Below are 22757 nucleotides of genomic sequence, written 5' to 3'. Positions count from 1 at the left end.
GTTTAATAAAACTGGCACAGCGTTCGTTCAGATGTCAGCGCTAATCCTGTTGGCATGCTATAGCTTATTTTTTAAGCGACTGCTGCTCTTCCAGAGCATTTTGGTTGGAGCTTGTGATCTTGAAATTTTATTCTCATGCTGCAGATGTGCCAACGCGAATAGACTTCTGACAGAAAGTTTTTGGCTCAGTGGCTGGCATGAAATAAGGAAACCTTACACTGAACCAAGTGCCGTGCACTGAACAGTCCGGAATAAATATACATACCTTTCGAGCCTGGCACCTGCTGCTTCAGACACATGTTTAATTCAGCGTGTGCAGAGTGGGAGTGCTGTTCTGTTTCAGGTTCAGCTGAGATTTATAAGTAATAAAAACTTTAGTTATGCCTCAGTTTACTTTGTGCTTATGTGCATTTTATTTTTTCTTCTGACAGTTATGTCTTAGTCTGAGTTACTAAAGGCAGCAGAACATTTGAAGTTGTGAGGGATGTTCAGTTTGAACTTTCTCTGTTTGTTTTCTCTCGCTGTTCTGGCTCATTGAACCTAAAACATTCAGAGTTGAGTGTAGTAGTTTAAATCTGAATGAAGCCCATCTTTCTGGGAGACCTGAACCGGTGTTTGAGCTGTGATCTATAAATAAGTCTTGTGGGCCTATTGTGCTCATTCATGCGAGGATTTTCTAAAGACTTTGGGTGTCCCACTCCTGTTTTTCTGTTCCGCAAAGATGCTCCCAAGTGCTGCTGTGAGCCTCAGATGGACTCTTTCATGAAGTTGGCATCTGGACAGACTTTACAGCATTATTTTAATTAAAAATTGTGTGTGACGTGCATAATTAAAACAGAAAGCAGAATGAAATGGCTCTTAAACAAATAAGCATAAAAACTAAGGAGATGTTTCTTTTTTATTAGCCTTTTATGCCTTTCCATTTTTATCTGCTATGTGAGTATACACACTTGCCAGCCACTTTAGTTATTTAGTTGCTTAGTAGCATATATCATAAATCTATAATCAGCCAATCACAAGCCAGCAACTCGGTGCATTTAGGCATGCAGACATGGTCAGGATGACCCTCAGACCCAGCATCAGAATGGGGAAGAAGTTGATTTGTGATTTTTGAATGTGGCATGGTTTTTGGTGTCAGACAGGCCTGACTGAGCGTTTAGGAAAATTCTGTGATTTTCACACACAACCATCTCTGACCCGAAAGAAAAGAAAATATCCAATGAGCTTGCCGTTCTCTGGGCGAGGTCAAAGGAAAATTGACTTCTTCAGGGAGAGGAAAGCAACATTAACTCAAGTAACCACTTGTTAAAACCAAGGTAGGCAGAAGACCATCTCTTGAAGCAGATAGGCTACAGTAGCAGAAGACTACACTAGGTGCCTCTCTTATCAGCTGAGGACAGGAAGGTGAGGGTATAATTACGCAGACTCACCAAAGTTAAACAACAGAAGATTGTAGAACAGAAAGCTCTACAAATTGTCCCCTTGACTGCACCAAAACAGTTGAGAGAAGTATTTGTTTTGTAAAGTGCTAATATGAGCACAGTCTATCTAGCAGCTGTGAGTGAATGTTAGCGCAGTCCTCCTCACAAGCAGTGCAACTTTGTTTACTAGCTGGTTCTGTCACAGGCACAAATTCACACATTTCAACCGCCGCTGGAAGAATATGTTCTTGTCCAGCTGAGTGTGGCTGCTTACTTTTTGCAATTTGTTCAGCTGCCAAAAAACAAAATATGTGCTTTTTCTAAAGTTGCTTTCCTGAGCTTGTATTCTTCAACGTTTCACGGTACATGGTCTTTAAGCTCCAGGTGCTTTGTGATGAAAAACAGCTTTAGCTTAGGATTCATGGCTTTATTAGCTAGCGCCCAAAGACAGGTGACACATTTTTGTTTTCTGTTGCTGTAAAACCAAAGTTGAGATGACTGTGATCAGTTCAGCTGATTTGGGCTTAGCTCCACTTGATAAAGTAGTAAAAATGTATCTGTTGTCACTAGCTAGGTATGCTAGCAGCTGGAGTGTGTACCGAGTGCATCCTGAGAAAAGTGATCAAAGTGAGTGATGGACAACAGATTTATGTGATACGTCACAGTCATATGAGTTTTTATTGGCCCAAATGTTGAATAAGTGTGTTTATTTTATGGCATAGTGGGTCACATATGTATTTACAGATGTTTTTAATGATAAGCCCAACTTTTTTTTGTTTATTGCAAGTTATTTTGTGCACCCCAGTTCCATAAAGTCATAACTGAAGTTTCAGTTGTGTTTTAATGGTTTTTAAGGCAGTTCTACTTTATAAAGAAGTGCATAATGACGTCTGACCTGCGTGCATCAAAGCTTTTTTCTACTGTTTGTACTCCAGCTGGAGTTGACCTGCTGTCTAAACTTTACTTTTATCAGTGCCATCACAGTTATTTTTTTCTCTAATAATTAGTCAGTGAAATGAGATCAGGTGGATTTCCGTTCTGCCCTGGAAGAGGTCAAAGCAAGCAGACAGTCAGCGTCTTCTCCAGCCTGAGGCTGCGGCTCACTGCATTAGTCAGCAAATCTGGCGGTTTGTGTTTGGATAGCGGGCTGGATTGTCTCTGTGCCAAGATGAAAACCACATGCAAGCTGAGCGTATCAAGCCACTTTGTGTGCTGTTCGCAAAGTGGCCGAATGAATTGCTGGTGTTTCTTGAATACTGAGTGTTCAATTTGGCGTGGACAGGAAAATGAAGAGGTTCAAATGTGATAGCAGCCCTCAGGACATCATTCAGAAAGTAACACGATCAAATATTCAGGAACACAGTCAGCAAGTTCAGTGATCATTCGGGAGCAAATGAGATTGCTGGCATCCTGCAGGTTGACCTCATTGATGCCTCATTTGCAGCCCTCATCGCCCTTTGGCGAAGTTTGTAGCTTAAAGCAGTAGCTGGTTGACTCCATCTCAAGCCCTGATCTGGATCCTTATTTATTTTACACTTGTGTACCCTGAACTCTGTTGTAGCTACACCCATTAAGCTTAGCTTAGCAAAAAGCCTGGAAAGCAAAGAGCATAACTCTGCAGTGTTATGCTGCACCACTGATTAACATGTTTGATCCATACAAATCGAAAAGTGTAACGGGGTCATGTGGGGATTTGTGCGTGGCTACTTTCCAGTACACTGTTCAGTGCCACAGCTGGAGAATGAAACCTATGAAACATGTTAATTAGTTCGCTTTTGAGGCGCTAGTAGGCTGATTTTTTTTTTTTTAATCTTTGGGCAGAACGAGGCTCAGCTAAGCTAACTGTCTGTTGGCTGTTTTATTCTCTGCTGTTTGTTTTTTGTGGCATACGGACTCATTTCTGCCTTTTGGGGTTAATTAAGTCTTTGGTTAAACTTGCTTAAGAATTTTGATTTAACATAAAAGTAAAGAAGGCTGCTGGTTGTTTAAAGAAGATAAAACCAACTTGTTTATGTTGTCTGTTTGAAGCACTGTAAAATATGTGCGGGAACATCTTTGCCTTGTGTTTGATGCTACACCCTTAGTCACTGTGTAGTTTCACTTGGATTTGATCTACTGGTCTCATCCCGTGAAGGCACTAAAACTATTTACACGTGAGTAAATAGATAACAGATAAATCTGGGATGATTTACTAATCATTAGCTCATTAGTCAATAAGTTTTGAAATGGTTATTTATTAAAGCAAAGGCTGATTAGGTTCCAGTGCTTGCACCTGGGCATTTTCACTGCAATGTATCCTTAAGCCACTTAACACTGATCTATAAATTATTCAAGCATAAAAAAGGCAGATGGACGAGTGTTGTGTCTAGACTAAGACAGTTTACCAAAGGTATACCAAAATACACAAGAACTGGACTGAATGGAGTGAAAATCAATTTGATATTTTTGGTTAAAATCAACATGGTGGAGGCTCTGTGGTGGTTTGGGCTGCATTTCAGTGTCTTGAACCTTTCATTTTAAAGTCCCTCTCCAGCCATGACTCTGTATCACTTCATGCCGATAATAAGTGCTTGTTAACCATCGGTGGATGTGGACACTTGAAGGCTTTCTTATAGCTGTGTATTGATCGGCACCTGAACTCGTGCACTAGTTTGTTAGTCGAGTCAGGAGCATATGGGAGGTTGATGGGTTTTAATTTTTTAAATTCGTTTTTGTTCTGTGTGTGTTTTTCTGTAGCCTCTGATGCCAAGGAGCAGCAGTTTTGGATCAGCCAGCTCCAAGCATGTGCCAGACGTCACTCTGACAGCAGTGCCAAGGTAAAACACACACACACACACACACACACACACACACACACACACACACACACACACACACACACACACACACACACACACACACACACTCTATTACAGAGAAACATGTTATAAACATGACCCTGGTCTAAGCTCTTGGCGTCTGTTGCTGAGGAAGATAAGTCAGCAGAGAACCTTGACATTTCCCTCGAGATTAATGTTCTGTTGTGTGTCTGTTTATAAATGCCTGAAATAGAATACTGTTGCAAACTCATACTGGGTTCAGTACAAAGTTTTTTTTGTTGTTTTTGTTTATTTATTTATTTTTAACAGGAGTAGGATTTTCCTCAGGTGGAAACCTCTGTGCAGCGTACCTAAAGGAATTCCTGCCTCTTTCTTTCTATTCTGCTTTTAACCGGCTGGCTTTGAGTAAATGGAAAAGTGACAGATTTAGTCCTGTCATTTTAAGTTTTAAATGGCACAATCTCTTTGGTCTCTTAATTAACAACCCATCACAAGATACAGTCTAGTATTGTTTCCTCATTTTTTTTTCTTCTCCTGTCATTCTCCTCTTGTTGACCTGCTGAGTGATGTCTCACAGGAGCCGTGTGTGCACATTATAACTCAGTTACAAAAATAAGTGGAGCTCTACTGGTCAAATAACTAAATTATGCATGGATTAATTGTGTCTAAACCTTTACATGTAGTTCCTGTTATGTGTAACTGCTATGCTATGCTATGCTAATATACTTTGCTTTGTTTTTTTACTTCAGTGGAGAACAATAAAATCTTTCTTTCAGCACTTCACACATTACAATAACCAGTGACTTGCTATGGATTGTGAGCCAGATGAGCTACTACTGTTTTTATTATTTCCTCCTGTCATTGATTTGTAGTCATAGTGCACTCAAATATCCTTTTTTCCGCTTCTTTAAAAACAAAAAACAAGTGACTTCAAAGAGTTATTGGGTTATAGCCTCCCAAAGCGTTTGTGTTATAGCAGGAAAAACAACAATGAACTCCGGCTGCATCCTGAATTTCAAAGTGAGTATAGTACATTGGCTCTTGTGAAATGAACTTATTTGACATTTTGGGGCAAGTTAATGATCTTGGATGGTGATGAAACAAACTGAAACGGATGACATGAAAGTAATAGTGCTGAATAGTTTTAGCCTCGACACACTGCACGTGTCATCTTCTTTCAGGTGATTTACAGAGGTTTGTTACATTTTCCGATTCTTCTTTGCACTCGCTCCATGAATGCTCATCACAGTGAGCAAATCTGCAGTCAGAAGACTTTATTAAATGCCATCCAGATAAATGCCACATCTCTGCTGACAACAAGTACTGTTACGCTTCCAGATGAACTCTGTGCCTCTGACTTTGTGAGCGACTGATTCTAAAAGGAAACAAATAATATGAAAAAGAAAGTGAGCGAAACATACAGAAATGTGTTAATGTGCGCAGGAAATAAAATGAAAACGGCAACAAAAGTGAGGCTGACACCCTTTGCCCAACTCATCTCATCTGTCTTGTGAAACTTTGCCTGCTGATTAATCTGAGAATATTTTTAGTCCTTCCTTTGATTTAGTGATTTAGGGAATTGTCGTATAGTAGTGCGCTCCTGCTGCTTTAATAAAGGATGCATGTGCAGCTAAGAGTCCCTGGCGTCACTGTCCTCTTCTTATCTCTGTATGCTTACTCCAGATGGATTACTGAGTTGGGTGCATTATAACTACCTTCATCAAAAACTGTATTTTTTCCAAATATGGGTTTCATGGATTAATGTTTGGGCCATTGCTTCATTGGGGGGTTTAGTGTGGTCGTCAAGGGATTAGGTCTATGTGTGTAGGTGTGTGTGTGTGTGCTGCCTGTATCTCTGTGGGGTGTATCCCCATTCGTCTGATCCAGTGGAGAATGAGGCTTGTTATAGAGCTCCTTGTGGAGCTCCACAGCCGGTGGTGACAGTGTGAAAATCAGCAGTGCATGAACAAGAGAAATAATCCAAACTGTGTTATTTCTTCTGCAAACTTTTGGTATTAAAGTTAGGTTTTTGCATCAGATTACAGTTACTCAGAATGTACTTCATTGTTTGTTTTTTGGGGCAGTTAGCGATGAACAAGCTGATTGGTTCTTGTTGAACCAGAGTAAAGTTTAGAGCTAATGGTATTAGCCACTCATTATATGAACATCTGTACAAACTGTTAGTTTGGAGAAGCTTGTTTGAGGCTATCACTAACTGGTACTGTAACACTGGAATATGTAGAGTTGACAGCGTTTATCTTTTGAGTTACCTCTTTGTGTTAGGTCTTAGTCACAGAGGCCTAGAGAGCAACGTATGGCAAGTTCCGTTTGCCCATTTGCCGACTGGTTGGCGAGTTGTTGCTGGGTAAAGTCCGTTTCAAAGAGGGGGCTGCAGCTAAGAAATCCTTGTGATTACTTTGGTATCTAGCAATCTGTTGACATCACCGGCAGTTTGCATGGAAGTCGTGGACTTCAAACATTTGCCTTCAAAGTAAAGGTCTGGCCTTACCCCTGCAAACAACAAGTGTCAAAATGTGCAACCTTTACTTTGAAGGGAAACGGTCTCTGTTTCGCATCACTACCATTTGACTAGTAGTTGGGGAGTGTTTGCACACAAGACAGCATCTTCCATTCATGTGAAAGATGTGTGAAAACATGGCTAGCTAGCAAAGGCTTTTGGTACAGCATTTGGTGCAGAACCTTGTACCCCTTTTTGATGAAATTCAATATAAAATTAATCAGAATATTTGGCAAACTGTGACGAAACTTAAAAAAAAAAGTGTGATGCAAACCAGAAATGGAAAATGTCCAACTTCAAAACGAAAGTTGTGCCTTTTAAAATATGTTGATTGCACCAGTAAGGTAACAACTTTTACTCTGAGGGTGAGGTTTCTGTTTTCTGGTTTGTTTTGGGCTTCACTCCTTGTTTTCCAAACAAGTTGGGATCTTCTATGAAAGCTATGGTCAAATGCTAGATACCAAAGTATTCTGAGGTACCATCTTTGCGACCGACATCATCCATCAACCCACAGGAAAGGACACCCACCAGTGATACACATTGCCAGGGGGTTGCTGAGTGGTCTTCTGGATAACTTATATTCCTGAACATAGATAAAGCCTACAGGATAAAAAGAGATAACAAAAGAAAAAAACTTTTAGATTTACATTTTAATCACCACAATATTTTACTTGTAATGCAACGATTTTAAGTGTAGTGATTTTCCTGGCATCTTTTTCACTTTAGCTTCATAAATAGAAAAAAATACTTGTGTATGTATTCACCATGTTTGCATACCAAGTTTGCAGAATTTTAAAGATGACTTTAAGATGAAATTTGTATTTATTTTTTTTTCTTCATTTTTTTCAACTGTTCTTCGCTTTTTGGAAGCAGCTGCTTTTTTCAGATAGTTTTTCTTCTTTTTTTACTTTTTATGTGTTTTGTTTCAGGTGAGGAAGCTAAAGGGCTCAGATGAACACTTGAGTGTGGAAAGAGCAGGAGGAGGCCAGGAGCTGCTGGTGAGTAAATGACAGACAAATATCACACACACACACAGGTTCACCTTCAAATGCCAGATGTTAAACCAGGAGAGAGAAAACTTCTGTTGTTCCTCGAGCGTAGATATCAGTCCACTGCATATAGCTCCTTACAAAATCCAGATTTTGTGGGTCTTTTTCAATAATTAAATAGTTTACAGCCTCATTATGTTGCCTGATTGCCAACTTGCTTATTCAACATGTAGCTCTTCAACACATCAAACCGCTGCACAGCTGGAGCGGGGGGGGATTCCAATTACTCTGCTCGGCCATAATGAGAAAAGCAATCAAAAGATGGGAGAAAATTGGATAAGTAAGGAAAAAATGGAAAGGCGATGCGCTCTATCACTCTTTTCCCTTCTGGCCTGTGGAGCTGAGTAGCCGTTTTGTTCCCGTTCGGTGACTGCGGGGCATTTCCACGGCAGCAGCTGTTATTACTGTACGCAGTGCTGTGGTCTAATCCGTCCCTGAGCCTCGCTGTCTGCCTCACAGATCGTTATCGCAGCCACTCCGTTGATGAGGCAGCTGGCGGTGGAGGCGCAGCCACATCTCCGATAACTCACCTCTGTGACACAAAAAGTATGTCGGGAAAGATTTATTACAAACAGAGGCAAATGGTTTAGGTTCCTTGTGAGTTTTTATGGAAAAAGATGTTGATCCATTAAAGTTGCAGTCAAAATGGCTTTTATTTTGAAGTAGAGCAATAATATGCTTGTGTGCCATGCTTCTAATCAGTAGGAGGTAAGTGCAGATATCGTTTGAGCTGGAGAAAATTAATTAATGTGAATTAATGACAGTTTTTATGAAGTGTTTGCGATGATATGCCACTTTTTGGACCAATGTGGTGCTGTGCGTTATGCTCAGATATCTCTGGCCTTGATCTTGTCTGTCTGAAAGGTTGTTCTAGATTGATTCAGTTGCAACTTTGGAACCCTAAGCTGTGGCGTCATGTCCTTTTTAGGCCTCAGTCAGAGACTGGTCACAGACCCCCTGAAATCAGTCCTAGGGGAAAATTGTGTAATCCTGGAGCAGTGGGGAAGTGGTTGCTGGAGGTTGCTGATAGTCTCTAGTTGATATTAGTAACAAAAATATATGGTGCAGCACTGAAAACCACCTTGAGATTGCTTTGGTTGTTAGCAGATTGCCAAAGTTGCCTGTAGTTTGCATGTAAGACACAGACTTGTCAGCAAATATAGCAATCTGTCAGTTAATATTCTTCTGATACATCGTTAGGGCCTACCTCCCATCCCCCTTTGTGTGTGTCTGTGTGTGTGTGTGTGTGTGTGTGTCTGTGTGTGTGCATTTGTGAAGCTATACCCGTAATCTCCATAATACCAACACCCCTGAAAAGAGCACCATGATGAGACCCGGAAACCAATATTGAACTAAGGTGCATCAGGCACCAGGCCGTGTGGTAAATTGTGCTATGAGAACACTTCTATCCCCATCAAAAACACCCCAGTCTTCACAGTTCAAACATAATAACAAAGAGTGTTGATGAGGTGACGAGAACTCAAAAGTCCAGAAACCCCAGTTGGTCATAACCAATAGCAAAGACCAAGAAGCTGAGAACACCAGCGTGCTGTGTGAGAACCATGCAGGAAAGTCTGAACACACGGAGATCCGGTTTAAGTCAACCAATACTGCAGAAGCCGAGGGACAGAAAGAGATCCGAAGCCCAAGTGGGACACCAGCCAGCCCGACCCAGGGGCTGCCGCAAAGGGAAGGGAGCCACAGAGCCAAGTCAGAAAGAACCGGCAGTACCCGGCAGACCCCGCCCTCCTTCCGGTCCAACTCCTCCACATATCGAGTGCCGCTCCCGCCCTGCCCGGAGCCAAGAGAAAACACAGGAGAAAGGCATTTACACTTAACTACATGTAAATTTATTCTGATGCTGTCGCAGCCATCACCTCTCTGCCCCTCGATGTCAGCATTATAAACGCAAGATACAAGCAGTTCAGTGTGAAGAACATTCGCTCAGCAAGACAATACATTAACTCTTCAACCCTAGCTAAGCTTTATTATTGTCCATATTTCTTTTTTTTAATGATAAAATTATTGTTTTGTTTCCTGTTTTGTTTGATTAAACTGTATTTACACCCAGAGCCAGCCCCGATATCCTCCGAAACTCACTATTCGACCACTGAGACATGTAAACCTTTTGCCACTGTTAAAAGATTAAACCTTCTATTTCGGTTTGGCTTTGTAGAAAACCTGATGGTTATTATTTACTGAGGCATGTGCATTCACATTGCTCTATATTCCAAGCTAATAACATTTTAAAATGTGATATTTAATCAGTTTCAGGCCATTTCCTTTCATCATGCTTTAGTCTGGCGCTGTAACTAATAATCATCAGTCTTATGATGTGTGTCATCACCACCATTCATCGACTGGACTGATCGCAACAGAGGTTACTGCTAGAAAGCGTGTCTTTCATTTCCTGTAAACACATGTTCACATCTTTATCAATAAATGGATATCTGTCCCACTCACAAACACGCCTGTGAGCATGAGGCCGGTAAAGAGAGACTGCATTGTTAGACATGATGAGGTCTAAAGGCTAAAAAAATGAAGCATGTAAATGTTGTGCTACTTTATTTGTGTGCCGTAAAAGGGAGTGATGAGGGGCAGTAGAACAGAAACAAGTGATGTAACTAGGCTGTTTTTCCTTTGTGTGTGGGGTTTTTTCTTTTTTTTTTGGAGTGCAGAATTACTCAAAGATTTATGGACAGATCTCAACAGAAATTTTAACTTTGAACTTACAAAATTTTGTGGAATGGCGCTTTACCATTTCATTTTGTGCCATATAATCGCAAATACATAAAGATAATTTAAAAGTGAGGTTTTGCTGTTAAAATTGGTTCATAGAGAAATAATTTAGTTCTTTAAAACAAAATCCACTAGAAAAATAGTTTGTCCTGTTTCAACCTGCTTTGTTGATAATCTAGTGAAAGTGCAGAATAAATACATCGTCTTTCTCTGTGCAGCCACGTTTGTTTGCAACGCATACCACGTTAGATTAGCTTCCAGTCTAAGAAGGCCCCATGTTCAACAAAGCATGTTCAACTCTTAAATAAATGAATAGACACTTATATCGCTTCACCTGAGGATCTTCCCATCATTTCCCACAGGACAAGTTGACCTTGTTTATTGCAGTGCTGCCAAAATATCAGAGGTCGCATCTGTTGGAGTCAGCAAACAGGGTCCTGCAGGTAGCCGGCTCCACCATTCTGTCGCGATAGTCTAAATTCACGTGACATGGCTTCAGTTTCTCTGTAAAAGCCTTTGAAGTTATCAAGCTGATTAGCAGCCTGATAAATTGGCCAGCGACCTTATTATTTCTTTTGTTGTGAAGCTGGAAATGTGCACACACCCCTCCTGAGGGCACAAGAAGGCAAAATATGCCCTGTGAGTTAGACTGATACAGCTGTTTCTGCTCAATTAAAGAAACTGCATGCAAGTGATGTGTGATCCCCACTCGTTTGACTTCAGCCTTTGAATAGACTTTGATCAATTCACACTTGAAAGTTTTGCATGGGGACACCCACCTGGTCAAAGTAATGGGCCACATCTGTTAATACAACTGTATAAAATCAAGCACCTACAAGCATTTATGAAAGACTGTGTCATTCTAAAGCGCTCAGCAAATTCAAGTGTGGCACCGTAGTAGGGAGCCACTGTTAAAACAAGTCAGTCAGAAATTTCTTCCCTCGTACATATTCCCTGATGTATGGTCAGTGATATTGTTGCAAATTAGAGTATTTAAGAACCACAGCAGTTAAAGAGCGGGGTTGTCCAGTGCTGAGGTGCAAGGTGTGTAAAAGGCGCCAACTCTCTGCTAGCTCAATGACTGCAATTTCATTTTAATTCAGTTTCATTTATATAAGGCCAAATTACAGCAGCTGTCACCTCATAGTGCTTTATTGTTGGGTAAAAACCCTAAAAAGGTGGAGAGAAAACCACAACTATGAGACGACCCTGTATGAGCAGGTACTTAACGACAGAGTGAACTAAAAGCTCTGGTATTACCATCAGTACCATCAGTACCATCAGTACCAAATCTGTGTGCTGGGAGCTTCATGGCGTGGGTTTCGGTGGCCCAACAGCTGCTGCAGGTGTAATGTGTCTGTGGCCCAGTATTTTTTTCCATTTAGTGTCTCATAGAGCTGGGCGATAAAACGATAACGATATGTATTGCGAAATAACTTTTTCTCGATAGAAAAATTAAACTATTGCGATAGACCTCATCTCTCTTGTCCTCTTAAAAAAAAAGAAAAAGAACAGCCAATCCAAATTAAGTAGCGCAGAGCCGAACCAATCACAGCCACAGCGTCACGTCACGTGACTTGTTACGTACAGCACAAGTGTCAAGGCGCACATGTGTATTTGTTTTTGCAGCCGTGCAGCCCGGGTAATGAAGGAAATGAGTTTGCCGACTAGAGAAAAATCAACCGAGAGCGTGAGCGAAGGTTACCGAAGAAAAAACAGATGATGGTTCCAATGCCGGAGAGCTTGTCGAACGGAAGGGCCACAGAAGTTCCGTAGTGTGGAGGTATTTCGGCTATTTCAAGTCTGACAAAAAACAGAGTAGCGCGCACTGTAAATTGTGCCGAAAGCAAGTCTGGAAATACAATAAAGCGGTGCATGCTCAATCTCTGACTGAAAGCGCTAATTATTCATTCGGCTTTTGTCAGACTAAAGTAACTGTTAAAACTGTTTGAAAAGCTAAGCTATACAACAAGGAGAGATTGAGAATTTCCTTTTAGTTCTCAGTTTATTTGATATTGACAAAAGTTAGTCAATTTTGTCTGTTCTTCTGTAAAACAAACTAAGATTTATTTTTAGAATTAAAATTTTGTTTCTAAGTGGAATTGACAATTTAGTGGTCTGTTTTGTTTGTTCTATTTTGAAACTTAAACGCTTTAGCGGCTGCCTTTTGTGTAGTTTGCAATATTTGCCTTTATTTATCTGAAACTGAAGTCTCATGTTCCTTAAGTACATCTGCCCTGTTGAACTTATTATGGGAAATAAATATTTTAATTAAAACAACCTGCTAATTATTTCACATTTTACTTGTGAGCAACGGCACATTTAAATCTTACAAATGTAGTTATTTGGCTTATATCGTGATATATATCGTTATCGCCTGAAATGAAAAAAACATATCGTGATATGAAAAAATCTTATATTGCCCAGCTCTAGTGTCTCAGTACTGAGCTATTTTCAGACACTCTAACCAGGTTTATTGCTGAATAGCTAGTTGTTTGTAATAAGTGTCTTTCCCTGTGGTGCTGACTTTCCTGTCTACTCCTGATGCCTCACAGAGGGCCAGGTCTGCCCACACAAGTGTTGTTGTAAAGATAGGACTTCTGTACCGCAGGCTTAGACTAACAGGAAGTGTACCGAGGCCACATTCTTTGAAAGATCCCTGTCCCCCAGTAAGACCTGTAAGACCTCTGCTTTTCTCTTTAAGATAAATTAGTAAAGTATTATCACATTAAGTTTGCAGTTGCTGATTTATTTATTTATTGAACTTAACGATTTCAGCAGTTAATTTTAGATAGAAGTGAAATGGTAAGAGAGGACTGTACTTATCTAAAAGAGCTCTGATTATTTAAATACATGTCTGTCCTCCTTCCTTCCAGCTCTGGTCCTCCTTTTTCTTTTCAGCTTTCTTATTTTTTCTGTTGCAGTTTATTAAAGTGCTTTGGGGCTCTTTGCCAGTTTTTGGAGGACAAAACCTCAGCGTGTCTATCTGTTCACACTCCTGAAACACTGTGTCTTTTCCTCATACTCATAGCTCGTGGCTTAGCCGCGCACAATACAACAATGTACTCTCCCGTAAGCTGATTATTTTCTGTTAGAACTGCTTCACAAGTACCGACCTTCTGTTTAGACTTTGGTGATGCATCTAATCAGAAGGAAAATATTCTTAACTTGTGAGCAGTTTTATTATCTGAAAGGACCCCCTGATTATCTGTGTGGTATGTAACAACGGCAGGTTCGTGATGGGTTTGATCCCCTCGGTTACTGCAGAGTGAGCAGCATCTCTCCCAGAAAAGGGAAGGCCATTTGTTTCCCTCTCATTGTGTGGTGCTCTGGGGTGGAAGTTGTTTATTTGATCCATTTTATTTTCACCGCTGCTGTGACCAGACCTCTGTGGTCTTCTGGGGGATAAATCTGCGCTGCCTCTCTGCTGCAGTATACTAAGAGAGAGGGAGATACTGGTCTGACATCGCTGCCTGTGTGAGCGTGGAGGTCAGCGAAGTGAGGAGACAAGAGTCACAGAGGGGGAAGCAAAGGAGGGATCAAAATGAAAGATGTGATGTGACTTAAGCTTTGCCGCAGAGGGAAACAAAACAACAAAAAGGCTGATTCTATCTTTTGATAAAACTCAGCTGAGGCACCCACCGCCTATCAATTCACATGCTTGTATGAGAAAACATGTTTTTAGGTAACAGTTTTACTGGGGAACAACAAGATGCATGACATATCACACTGTGTCAACATTTATTTAACACAAACTAAGCCAAAATTCAATGACTCCATGATTCAGTTGTTGGCAGAACCACATTTAAGCAGCTTGTTTTGGCTTTTATCAGTCTCTCACATCGTTATGGACGAAAGTTCGTTGAGGTTTGCAGGCATCCATCTACGCACAGCTCTCTTTAGGTCCCACCGCAGTTGATTGGATTAAGGACTTGACTTTGACTGATGTCCAAACCTCCATCATTTAATCTGGAGGTTTTCTGGCTTCGTCTTTGGACACATTTGTTTCACTTTCTTCAGTTGGACTCTCGCCTGCAGGATTTTCCCTTGCAATTGATTTATTAACGTACACATGGTGGTTAGAACAGAACAGGAGGTTGGCACATATCCCATAAATCCAATGGTAAATTTGTGTTTTCACATATTGGTAAATAGGGGCTATGACCACTTTCAGCCCAGATTTACCTGCCAGACAGATGGCCTCACATTTGACTCTAAAATACTTTGGTATGTTTCCAAGTTTTCTCTTTGACTGCAAGGTGTTCAGGTCCTGTGGCTGCAAAACAGGCCCAAACCATCACCTCTCCACCACTGTGCCTGACAGTTGGTATGCTGCGTTTGGTTTTTGCTGTGCAAATGTGAGCAAATATCTTCACTTTGGTCTCATCTTTCTCAAGGAGAGTCTTGGCTTTTTTGGCTTTGCTGTCATTCTCATTTTAGAGAGAAAATGCTTGCTGTTTTTCCAAATAGTTCTGCCATGAATGTTTAACATACTGTGGGCTGTAGAGTCTCATCAGTTAGTTAAGTGCAGTTGGTTAGCAGCACCCGGCTGCTACTTACTCTCTTAATTCCTAAGAGAGCAGTAAGGGTGTACTTCACACACTGCTCCTGCTACTGTATTTTACAAATAAATAACATGCTTTAATATGTCATGTGTTGTTGTTCATATGAGGTTGTATTTACCTAATTTCAAGACCAGCTTAGGACCAGTTCATTTTTTCCCATTATGTCCTGATATGTAATACCTTGAATTGAAAGAGGTTGTACTTTTTTTGCCAAATGACTGTAGCACAAATCACTGTATCATTGTGTGTCAGTGGATGAAAGTGGCGTGTAGTGCTCAGTAAGATTAGTACGGTTTAAGTAACAGTTCATTTACCATGACTTACCCAGTGAGTTTAAAGGTTTTAAGGCGTTGGCTGTGATGAGTTGGAAGTCACACGGATCCGTGTCACTAGGTGACATCATAATAAAATGCACAACATTAACATTAGCATGAAGCTCATAAACATAAAACTACTCTCCATTTATGTGTAACAGTGAATACATCTTACTAAACCCTTATTTATTATTTTTTTTTAATCATTATATATAGATTTTTATTGTTTCTTTTCCTTTACTTTTTCCTTTACATCATCATGTTCCTGTCATCTTTAAATCCCATCTTCCAGGGCTCCTCTTCCTCTGGTCGGACCCGTAGTTTCTCCCTCCTACCCCACCTAACACCAACTTCATCCCCGGGATCTCCGAGGCACCTGGGTCACCCCGCCACACCCAGCAACATCGTCACGATCACTCACCACAAATCTCCAGCTGCAGCTCGACGAGCCAAGAGTCAATACCCAGGCCGGCTGCTGGAGGTCAAAGAGGTGGGTGGAGAAGTCGTAACAGTAACAACACGCCTTTTGACTTATGAGTGGGCGTGTGTTTTCACCTTTTAGATTTATTGAACCCAGATTTTCCTTCTTCAGCACACTTTCTTTCTGAATTTTTCCCTTGTAAGAAACTGTCTTTAATTATATATTACAAGAACTATATTAAAGAATAGTTTCATTTTTCCAGAAAATTTTATTTATTAATTGATAAAATACATAAAGAAACAGAGAACCCAACTAGAGCTTGGCATGTTTGTGTCAGTTTCTGTCTGACACAAGAGAATCGCGGGAAGGAAACCTCCTCTTCCTCTCGGCAGTTCTTTTCTCCGTCTTTACTGGAGACGGTCACTCCTTAACATCTTTTCTTCATTATAAAGATTATTCAGCTGTGTCTGTCCACTGCTTGAGGGTATCCAGCACAGTTTTGTACTAATTCTCTGTAATGGCTTTTTTATTAATGCCAGCAGTGAGCAGTGTTTTCCAAAGACATGATTTTTTTTTTTTTTTTTTTTAAGTAATGATACCATTTTGGTATTCCACCTAAGGAAATACTTTCTACAGTCTGACTCATAAGAGGCTGTTTTGAAAAGTTTTTACAGATTGGTTATCTAGTAATTATATTTAATTTGAGTATTTTTATGTCCATTAGCAGAAATGTTTTACTTTGAAAAACTAAAGCCTCTCTGCGGTGTAACACTCTGTTGAAGTAGCAGAAGTCTGTCATTCGGATGTGGGTCACTTTAACATTAATGCTCCTCACAGCTTCATTCAGGCTTAACAACAATGGTGACAGAGCACCACGGCGCACACGAGACGGGACAGTACATCAAGTGATGCATAATGCATCACGTCAGAGTTTTCTTACGACAACACAGCAGACAAACTCGAGTGTTCAGAGATTTATTTTTTTCTTCATTTTATTGCTGTTAAGGGGATTTTTTTTTTTTTTTTTTTTTTTTTTTAGAAAAACTGATATTTTTTTTGCTTTTTTTATGAGGTGAGTAAATCAGACAACAGGAAATCTTCTGAGTGCCTGACATTTTACTGATTTTCAAGCACATAGATTTAGCAATTTAATATTTAGAAATTGTGTAATTGCAAATAAATCCATATTACAGTAAAGGCAGAAATATCAAACATTTGTTTCCTACAGCTTCTTCCGTGTAAATAGTCATAGATTTTATTTCTTTTACCAACAGTATCTTGCATAACTGTGCAGCTGATTAAAATTATCCTTCGTGAATAGTTGAGCATATATACTGCGGGGATTTGTGTTCTCCCGCAGAAGTAGATGGGCAGCATTCCTCTGGTAAGAAACAACAGCATGGACACAGATACAAAGCACTGTATATAAAGGCTATGAGGCTATAGCTACGTTGAAGCTAACAGATAATTCAGCCGCTTGTTTTGTTTTCACATCAATTGTCATTGCGACTTTTATAAGAAGGAGCCATTCATTGTGAGCAGGACTTTGAAAAGAGTACCCTGACTACTTTGACGTATGAAAAGCTGATGCGACTTATATCAATGTGAAGAAATGCGTGTTTAAAAGTGGCATAAAGACATGGAGCAGGGTGGATGATGAGGAAATTATGGTTCAGCGGTGGTAACGTGTTAGCAGTGCGTGGGCAGGTTTGGACTCCCCGTCTACCTGCAGTGAGTGTGTGCTGTCACATGAGGGTATTGTGAAAATATGTGGTATTACTGATGTGTGGGCTACTCTTTCTTGTGCTGTTGTTGGTCTAGCAGCCAGTTGCAGAGAAGAGTGAAGTAATAACATTTGACTGATGCACAGAATCATCCATGTTGAGCATCAAGGTGTTGGGATTTGAGGATTGCACAGGAATTCTTTCCAGTGGTTAAAAACCCCTCATCACAGGCAAATACCTCCCCAAATGGGCATTTAAATTAAGCATGTTTTATATAATATAATTTTATGTTTGTCACCCTTTATACTGTGAAGCCTCAAATATAATTTACTGATGTCCCTGAACTATCGTTACCCACTTGTCACATGACACTTATCTTAAGTAGATGTTACAGATAGAAACGGTGGACAAAACAAAGATGAGCCTGGAATTCTGATTAACTGGAAAGTTTTTAATTAATACAGACTACAGGGAGTGCAGAATTATTAGGCAAGTTGTATTTTTGAGGAATAATTTTATTATTGAACAACAACCATGTTCTCAATGAACCCAAAAAACTCATTAATATCAAAGCTGAATGTTTTTGGAAGTAGCTTTTAGTTTGTTTTTAGTTTTAGCTATTTTAGGGGATATCTGTGTGTGCAGGTGACTATTACTGTGCATAATTATTAGGCAACTTAACAAAAACAAATATATACCCATTTCAATTATTTATTTTTACCAGTGAAACCAATATAACATCTCCACATTCACAAATATACATTTCTGACATTCAAAAACAAAACAAAAACAAATCAGCGACCAATATAGCCACCTTTCTTTGCAAGGACACTCAAAAGCCTGCCATCCATGGATTCTGTCAGTGTTTTGATCTGTTCACCATCAACATTATGCAGCAGCAACCACAGCCTCCCAGACACTGTTCAGAGAGGTGTACTGTTTTCCCTCCTTGTAAATCTCACATTTGATGATGGACCACAGGTTCTCAATGGGGTTCAGATCAGGTGAACAAGGAGGCCATGTCATTAGTTTTTCTTCTTTTATACCCTTTCTTGCCAGCCACGCTGTGGATGTACTTGGACGCGTGTGATGGAGCATTGTCCTGCATGAAAATCATGTTTTTCTTGAAGGATGCAGACTTCTTCCTGTACCACTGCTTGAAGAAGGTGTCTTCCAGAAACTGGCAGTAGGACTGGGAGTTGAGCTTGACTCCATCCTCAACCCGAAAAGGCCCCACAAGCTCATCTTTGATGATACCAGCCCAAACCAGTACTCCACCTCCACCTTGCTGGCGCCTGAGTCGGACTGGAGCTCTCTGCCCTTTACCAATCCAGCCACGGGCCCATCCATCTGGCCCATCAAGACTCACTCTCATTTCATCAGTCCATAAAACCTTAGAAAAATCAGTCTTGAGATATTTCTTGGCCCAGTCTTGACGTTTCAGCTTGTGTGTCTTGTTCAGTGGTGGTCGCCTTTCAGCCTTTCTTACCTTGGCCATGTCTCTGAGTATTGCACACCTTGTGCTTTTGGGCACTCCAGTGATGTTGCAGCTCTGAAATATGGCCAAACTGGTGGCAAGTGGCATCTTGGCAGCTGCACGCTTGACTTTTCTCAGTTCATGGGCAGTTAATTTGCACCTTGGTTTTTCCACACGCTTCTTTTGACCCTGTTGACTATTTTGAATGAAACGCTTGATTGTTCGATGATCACGCTTCAGAAGCTTTGCAATTTTAAGACTGCTGCATCCCTCTGCAAGATATCTCACTATTTTTGACTTTTCTGAGCCTGTCAAGTCCTTCTTTTGACCCATTTTGCCAAAGGAAATGAAGTTGCCTAATAATTATGCACACCTGATATAGGGTGTTGATGTCATTAGACCACACCCCTTCTCATTACAGAGATGCACATCACCTAATATGCTTAATTGGTAGTAGGCTTTCGAGCCTATACAGCTTGGAGTAAGACAACATGCATGAAGAGGATGATGTGGACAAAATACTCATTTGCCTAATAATTCTGCACTCCCTGTAGTTGTTGGTTGTCCTTTCTCCTTATTTCACCCAAACTTCAGGTTAAAAAGGCGATCTATAGCCCGAAAGTCCATTGCAAGGCCTGGGTTTGAGTCTGATTCAGGCCATGTTATCTCCCCCCTCTCTTGACTTATTTCTCATCTACTTTCCTATCCTGTCAAAATAAAGGCGAAAAATAAATCTTTTTAAAAAAAAAAAAAAAAAAAAAGCTGTGCTATATTTTCTGTGACCTTTGTCTTCAGAGATTGTAAAAGTCTCAGGTGAGACACTGGTGCAGTGAGTTCAGCAGATATTTCTGGCATCTTGGCAGGCCTGACACTGACTGCAGTGTGCTCACTCTTTACTGTAAGTTCAGCATGGTTGGCATTTTTATTGCATATATATCAATACTGATTAATGTGTCTGGTGACAGAAGCAGTTTGTGCAATCATCAATTTGCAAAAAAAAGCTAGAGAAAAGACTAAACTGTAAACCGTTGATATTCCACGCAGTGTTGCTCAGTTCATCCCTGAAAGTGTGTACTGTACTAATGCTACGTTTAAACAGTTTTATGATTTCTGTGAGAGTTAAAACTTGGAAGCACAGCGTAAGTTAATTAAAAAATCTCCTCACTTGACATTTCCGGTAACTTTTGATGTAGTTTGAAGTTCAAATCCTCATTAATTCTCCCCGCCTCATTCACCAGTCCTGTCAGTTCTAGTTACCACTTTGTCCCCATGTGCTACATCTCTGTACTCTCAGAACGGTCGTTCACTCTTTCCCGCTTATCTTTCCAGAGAAGATTGTTTTTTTTTCCCTTCTTTTCTCCCATCACTTCTTAATAGGCTTGTCTGCAGCTGATTTAAATTGATTAATTGCACAACATTAGGCTTGAAGTGAGGTTGGTAAAGCAAAACTAATAGACACGATGAAGACATGATTGTATGCTTAGCTGGTGAACTATACAGCCTTCTGCCGCTGCGGTTTTTCTTTCACCCGTTTTTGTTTAGAGACAAAATGTTCTTTTCGGATCGTTGCCAAGCAGCTGTGCATCTGGCCGCTAAATTATGGAGAGATGATGACAGTTAGGAAAAAGGAGGAAACATGGACAAAGAGAGACGAGAGGTTTTCTAAATGTAAAATACTTCTGCCCATGTAAACTGTTGGTACTGAGGATGGAAACAGAGGCTGACAGGTATGAGGTCATGCCGGACATGTCAGAAAATGTTGGTTTATCTTTATAAGATACTTTCTGATATGTTTTTGTCTTTCAACTATGCAAACCTAAATTAAGACCTGAAATATTATTGAATATTTTAATTTTCACCCTTTTTTGTTGCATTATTCCTTCCCTAATTGTGGTGCAAGTAATTGTGTAGCGACAAACCCACTGAGCATTACGTGAGTGCAGTTCCCATTAAGTAGTCTGTGTAATCAGCCATGCAATGCATTTGGTTTGCACTGCTCAATTCACGTAAAGCTGATCCAGGTGAGCATATGCAATTCGGGGAATCTGATATGACACAGCACCTTTGGAAACTTGTTAAAATAAACCATAAATGTTTTTTTTTTTCAGCCTGAAAATTGAGGCAAATTATATCTGTCCATCCATTTTTCAATCGACATCTTGGGCGCACTGGAGTCTGTCTCAGCTGTAATACTGTGACAGGTGGGGTACAACCTGGACAGGTCACCAGTCTGTTGATCAGCTTTTGGCATCGTTTCTCACCTCACACCTTTTCAGAAATATATATTTCCTTCCTCCATAAACTGGAATCTGCTGATTTCCAGCATTTTCATTCATTAACAACACATGCACAGTGTCGCACAACTGTCAGCGACACGCTAGCATGCAGTTAGTGTGGAAGCCATTCAGTGCGAATGAATTTGCAACATTTTCCAAAGTAAAACGCAGCGGGACTGCCACAAAAGCGTGCACAACAATAAACCTCGGAACCAGCTACAAGCTTGCAGCCTCGTTATGAGCAAAGGATCAAATCAGGTACAGGAAAATTATGGAGATGAGTGAAAAAGAGAAAAGGATGGATGACCTGTTATCTGGAGAAGTTCTAAGCATACTGGAAATTGATGCATTGGAAGTATCTAATATTTTTTGTTGTATGAAATATGTTGTTCATTCAGTTCATTTTCAGTTCATTTTTTGGTCTTTCCAGAATCAGAGCACTTTTGTGAAGAAAATTGTGAAGTTTCTTTTATTATGAAAAGACAATTTTGCTTTAAAAAAAGTACATTTTTGTTTGTGTATGCTGTCAGTAATTGGTCAAGAAAATTACAATCTGCAAAAATGTGAAAGATCTGAAAAGCGGGGACCTTCAAATGTTTGCTATTTTTAACTTTAAATCATTATTTCAGTCATGAGTCGGCTACTCTTTTTGGGGTTTTTTGTTTTTATTATTGAGCATATCTTGACTGTGTTGCTCAGCTGGAGGTTACAGGGATAAGGAGACAATCTTTATCTGTGGATTTCTGAGCTTTGGACCAGAATGACAAACAGAAGAGGGTTTTTTTGCCTAATAACTTGTCATGTAATTGACATCTCACTGGAGGATCTGTTAACCTTGAGTCGCTGTCCCGCCCAACACTAAACAGTGTATTAAAGCCTGCTGTTTAACTCAACAGTTTCCCCTGCATGCGAGTCTGAAGACACTCTTTGGAGGAGCATCAATGTTTCATGTGGAGCTCTTTCTTTTAAGCCTTTCTTGCTCGCTGAAGACCTGGCTGACTTCGACTTGTTAAATTCCCCATTCAAGATGCGCCACGCTGTGCGTCTGTCTCCCCATGCTAAGAATATCACGCCTAAATGATTCACTCTGTGACAGAAAAAGAAGAAGCTAGTGATCAGTATGAGTGGAGGATCATTTCTCACCTCTCAGGAGCAGAGTGTCTCTCCTCAGAATGAACCAGGGACAGTTTGAGTAAATAACAAGCAGATGGTGTGATCATTAAGCAAAACAAACATTCCTCTGGTGCCTGCCTTTCCTCCACAGACAGAAAACAAGGCCCTCTGTGATGCATGATTCATCCTCTGTAAGGCTTCACATTCTTTTGGACCGGAAGAATTAGGTTGCTTCTTTCTGTGACCTGATTCATATCTGCCATCATTTAGCTCCTCTCCATCTCTCATCATGTCTTCTATTCCACTTCTCCTCCCTCAGCC

At 40.4% G+C, this 22757-nt stretch overlaps 1 protein-coding gene across 3 annotated transcripts in view; it reads left to right on the top strand.

Annotated features, from left to right (window-relative positions):
- The window catches only part of LOC116319444 (oxysterol-binding protein-related protein 10), a 93104-nt gene that overhangs the window by 28494 nt on the left and 41853 nt on the right, over positions 1-22757 (top strand). For all 3 annotated transcript variants that reach the window (XM_031738780.2, XM_031738779.2, XM_031738781.2), the window contains exons 3-5: positions 4158-4237; positions 7688-7756; positions 15718-15915. In XM_031738780.2, coding sequence (XP_031594640.1) covers positions 4158-4237; positions 7688-7756; positions 15718-15915 — 347 coding nt within the window. The remainder of the gene's footprint in view (positions 1-4157; positions 4238-7687; positions 7757-15717; positions 15916-22757) is intronic.

Source organism: Oreochromis aureus, linkage group 22, assembly GCF_013358895.1.
Source record: "Oreochromis aureus strain Israel breed Guangdong linkage group 22, ZZ_aureus, whole genome shotgun sequence".
Taxonomy (NCBI): Eukaryota; Metazoa; Chordata; class Actinopteri; order Cichliformes; family Cichlidae; genus Oreochromis; species Oreochromis aureus.
The sequence above is the reverse complement of the archived record's forward strand: the minus strand, read 5'-3'. Positions and strand labels throughout refer to the sequence as shown.